At 33.8% G+C, this 4280-nt stretch overlaps 1 protein-coding gene across 1 annotated transcript in view; it reads right to left on the reverse strand.

Moving 5' to 3' along the window:
* Nucleotides 1-2979, reverse strand: part of LOC109842063 (pentatricopeptide repeat-containing protein At2g33760-like) — a 6657-nt gene extending 3678 nt beyond the window's left edge. The window contains 1 exon segment of the mRNA XM_020410979.1: nucleotides 2956-2979. Within this exon segment, the coding sequence (XP_020266568.1) occupies nucleotides 2956-2979 (24 nt within the window).

The raw sequence follows: 4280 nt of genomic DNA on the forward strand, positions 1-4280 counted from the left end.
GGGTTTTGGGCTCATGGCGATGAGCCAGCCATTAATGGGAGCTGGAGGGAAAGTGAGTAATTTCAGGGTTTTGGGCTCATGGCGATGAGCCAGCCATTAATGGGAGCTGGAGGGAAAGTGAGTAATTTCAAATATACCCGCCATTAAATGGTCAGAGCCAATTATGCAATTGCTCTTTGCTAATAATAGGCAGTTATTATATCATCCATGTTTCTTTCCTCGGATGTTAACCGCACGTATAGAAACGACCTTATATAGTTACATGAAACCATCTTTTAATTTTAATTTATACGTAAACTACTTTTAAAATGTGTTTTTGTCGCAATCAACCCCCTCCAAGTCAAATTTTTTTGAAAAATCTGAAGATAAGGTTAAAAATTAAAGTTCAGGTTACGTGAGTTGTACGCTCACAAGACCTAAACACTAAAAAAAAAGTGTCATGTGCCTTGAACGAGGTTAATTTTAGATTTTTAGTGAAAATTTTGGTTAGAAGATGTTTGATTGCAATAAAAACTTATTTTTAAGATGGTTTATGCATACATGGAAATAAAAAAGTGGTTTTTTTGTATAATTATCTTGTTTTTAATGTGGTTTCTAGGGAGAAAAAACCTAAATGGTCAAGTGCTCACGCAGAAAAGATACTTATCTTCCTCCATGCACTCTTTGCTTGTCAAACGGGTGTGATTATATGTTAGATGTGGATGCAAATGCATATGCTAGAAAAATGTACTAGATAGGCGAGGATAGCCTTTCCTTGCATGGAGCAAACATATGAGTATTCTTTTCTCTGCTATCAAACATATGCGGTGGCAGAGCTAGAAACTTTTTGTTAGAGGGGCAAATGATAATTATCTATTTACATAAATGAAAATGAGCTACTAATTTCAAATAGGCCGAATGAAAACGAGCAACTAGCTTGTAAATGTCTAATGTAAATTGGTCGAAAATTCAAAGCGGGTGCAAAATTTGACAACTATCTTAATTGCAGGAGGCATTAAGATGTAATTTGTAGATTGCTAAGAGCGCAACTGCGCCCCTAGTACACACTATGCATCCGCCCACGAACATATGTATGAATTCGTGGTGTGATCGAATTGTGTTCATTGAATTTAGGGTCTGGACTTTATCAGATTGAACACAGCATGCGATTGCCGAGTCATGTGCCCTTCGTTGGAGTTGGAGACGCATGTGTAATTTTTCTTGTAGTCCTTATTAATGATAATACGTAATGCACGAAGTTCTACCATCTTTCATCTACGGTCAATGTAAACCTTTATACATGAGGCGTTTGATAGCTTACAACTGAAGTAGTTGCAAGATCAATTCTATGCAATTGAGTCAATTTAGTCCAGTTGCTGTTATGATTGTGTCTGTACAACCGACTTTGTGTGATGAATAACAAACCCTCATATTGGTTTAATATTATTTGAGATGTTATATACAAGTTATAAGAAGTTAGAACCAAGTTTAATATTAAAAGAGAAAGATAACAAGAGTTGAATGTAAGATATTACTTGAATAAATAATTATAGAGCACGCAATGAATTAAATTAAATATAAAATACCTCCAGCCATTGTTGTTTAGAACGATCTGCAACTCAGGTAATTAGATCAAAACTAGAGATAATCTGAGCGCATATAGAAACAAAGAATAAAATTAGAACACTATTAGAATAAATAAAATAAAGAAATACAGAAAGAGATTCTAGCCTATGCCTTAACGAATAGCCTAAATCTGATGGAAGAACTATGATTGTATTTATAGTCTAGGCTAGGTCCCTTCTGTTATAACTGGAGTTATTAAAGGATAAGACTTCTTAAAAGATAAATTTTCGTCCACTAAGGAAACTATCTAGATATGATCTTATATCAATTCATTACAACTCTTTATAGGATAAGAACTCAAATACCATAACGAATTAAGATAATTATTATCATGTGGACCAAAACTTTATCCGAATACAACATTCTCCCACTTAGTCCACATTCATAATTAACATAGAAATATGGTTATAATTAAAATTCATGTCATTTAGTAGTGTATAGCTTCGACTCAAATAAAAAATCTAATGCACGAATCATAGAGGTCAAGCTTTTGGTAACAATGAGCTCTTCCTTCCATGTACCACGATGCACAAATTCACTAAGTGAGCAACCTTATGAGCAAACTTTATGAATAGATTCATACAAAGTCACCCAAGTCTTACTTTAACTATCTCAATGAATATAATTCAAATATGAATATTTTATTTGTGCACAATAAAATTAAACTTTATTCTCTAAGAATATCCAGAACTTGTCTAAAACAACTAGAGAGAAAATAAACATTGATGAGCATCAATCCCATATGCTCCACATGACCTAGAAACTATTTTGTCGATAATCTTTTAGTCATGGGATCAATGACCATAAACTAAGTATTAATATGTTGAATGGACACAACATTTTGCCTCTCATTCTCTTTAACACCAAGATACTTTACGTCAATATACTTGCTTCAGATTTCACTCTTATTATTTTTGGAGAAGAAAATAACTGTCAAATTATCACAATAGATCGTTATAGGCTTTGCAATAGAGTCAATGATTTTAAGGTCCAAGATAAAGTTCCTCAACCATAATGCAATTAGTGGCTTCATAGGATGCAATGAACTCTACCTTCATGGTAAATGAAGCAACAATTATTTGCTTAGTACTCCTCCAAATATAGCACCTCCGACGAGAAGGAAGACATATCCTAAAGTGGACTTTTTTGAATCTACACATTTAGTAAAGTCTAAATCTGAATAATCGACCACTCCAAACGATCAATATGACTATAAGTCAATCTATAGTCCTTGGTTTCTTTCAGATATCTCATGACTCTTTTAGCAACCCTCCAATGCTCCATACCAGGATTATTCTGGTATTGACCCAATAATCCTACTACAAATCCGATATCAGGACTAGTGCATACCTGTGTATACATCAAATTGTCCATGGCTGATGCATAACGTATGCTCTTCATCTGATCATTTTCTAATTTATTTTTTTGGACATTGATCTTTACCGAGTTTATCATCTTTGATGATAGATACTAATATTGATGCACAATCTTTCATTTCGAATATCTCTAATAGCTTTTTAGCGTAGGCCATTTGAGATAGTCCTAAATGTCTTTTAGACCTATCTCTATGAATTTTTAGGCAAATGACATAAGCAACCTCACATAAATCCTTCATTTTAAAGTTTTCAGAGAGGAATTATTTTGTCTCATGTAGCAAACCTAAATTATTTCTTGCAAGTAAAATATCATCTACATATAGGAATATAAATATAATTTTGCTCCCACTAACCCTAAGATATACACATTAATCAATGATGTCCAAAAAAAATCTGTATGAGGAAACAATGTTGTGAAATTACCATTGACATGAAGCTCGTTTTAGTCCATATGTAGATCTTTTTAGTTTGCAACTAAGTGATAATCTTTCTCATCACAAAATCCTTCTGGTTGCCTCATGTATACTTCTTCCTCAAGATTCCATTCAGAAAGGATATTTTCACATATATTTGATGTAACTCCTTATCAAAATGAGCAACTAGAGCATAATAAACCTAAATGAGTCCTTCTTAGAAACTGATGAGAAGGTTTCTTGACAAATCTCTTCCTTTTTAGTAAAACTTTAAGCTACAAGCCTAGGCTTATATGACTTAAGAATACAAAAAGGGTCCTTTTTGGTCTTGTAGACCCATTTGTAGCTTATGGTTACAGCCCTTTTGGTAATTCGACAATATCTCAAACTTGATTTTAGCCATAGATTCTATCTCTTCCTTCATGGCATTGTACCAAAGAGAAAATTGGGTCTCCATTCACATATTGTGAAAATGTACACAGTTCATCCTTAGATCCAATGTCAAAATCAAACTCCCGAATGCATACAATATAGTCACTAAAAGTTGTTGACCTCCTTTCCCTTGAAGATCTTATTAATCATACCTCTTGATTTACATCAATAGAAGGGGCCTCATGAACTTCAATTTCGTGGGATGGTTGTTGTTGTGATGGTTGCTCATCAAAATTTTCAATTTGATTACCTTGAAGATTAACTAAATCGTTATCTTTATGCAACTAAATTTCCTCATGTGCCTCCTCAAATTCTAGCTGATGAGGAAATGCACTCTCACTAGATTCATAATCCTCAAGAAATGTAGCATTTCAAGCCTCAACTACTTGTAGACGGTAAAAAATACCTCTATGGGTCTACAGGGAATTTGTCTAGGAGAAGAGTTCGCACGCCC

The sequence above is a fragment of the Asparagus officinalis genome, chromosome 5, assembly GCF_001876935.1.
Source record: "Asparagus officinalis chromosome 5, Aspof.V1, whole genome shotgun sequence".
NCBI lineage: Eukaryota > Viridiplantae > Streptophyta > Magnoliopsida > Asparagales > Asparagaceae > Asparagus > Asparagus officinalis.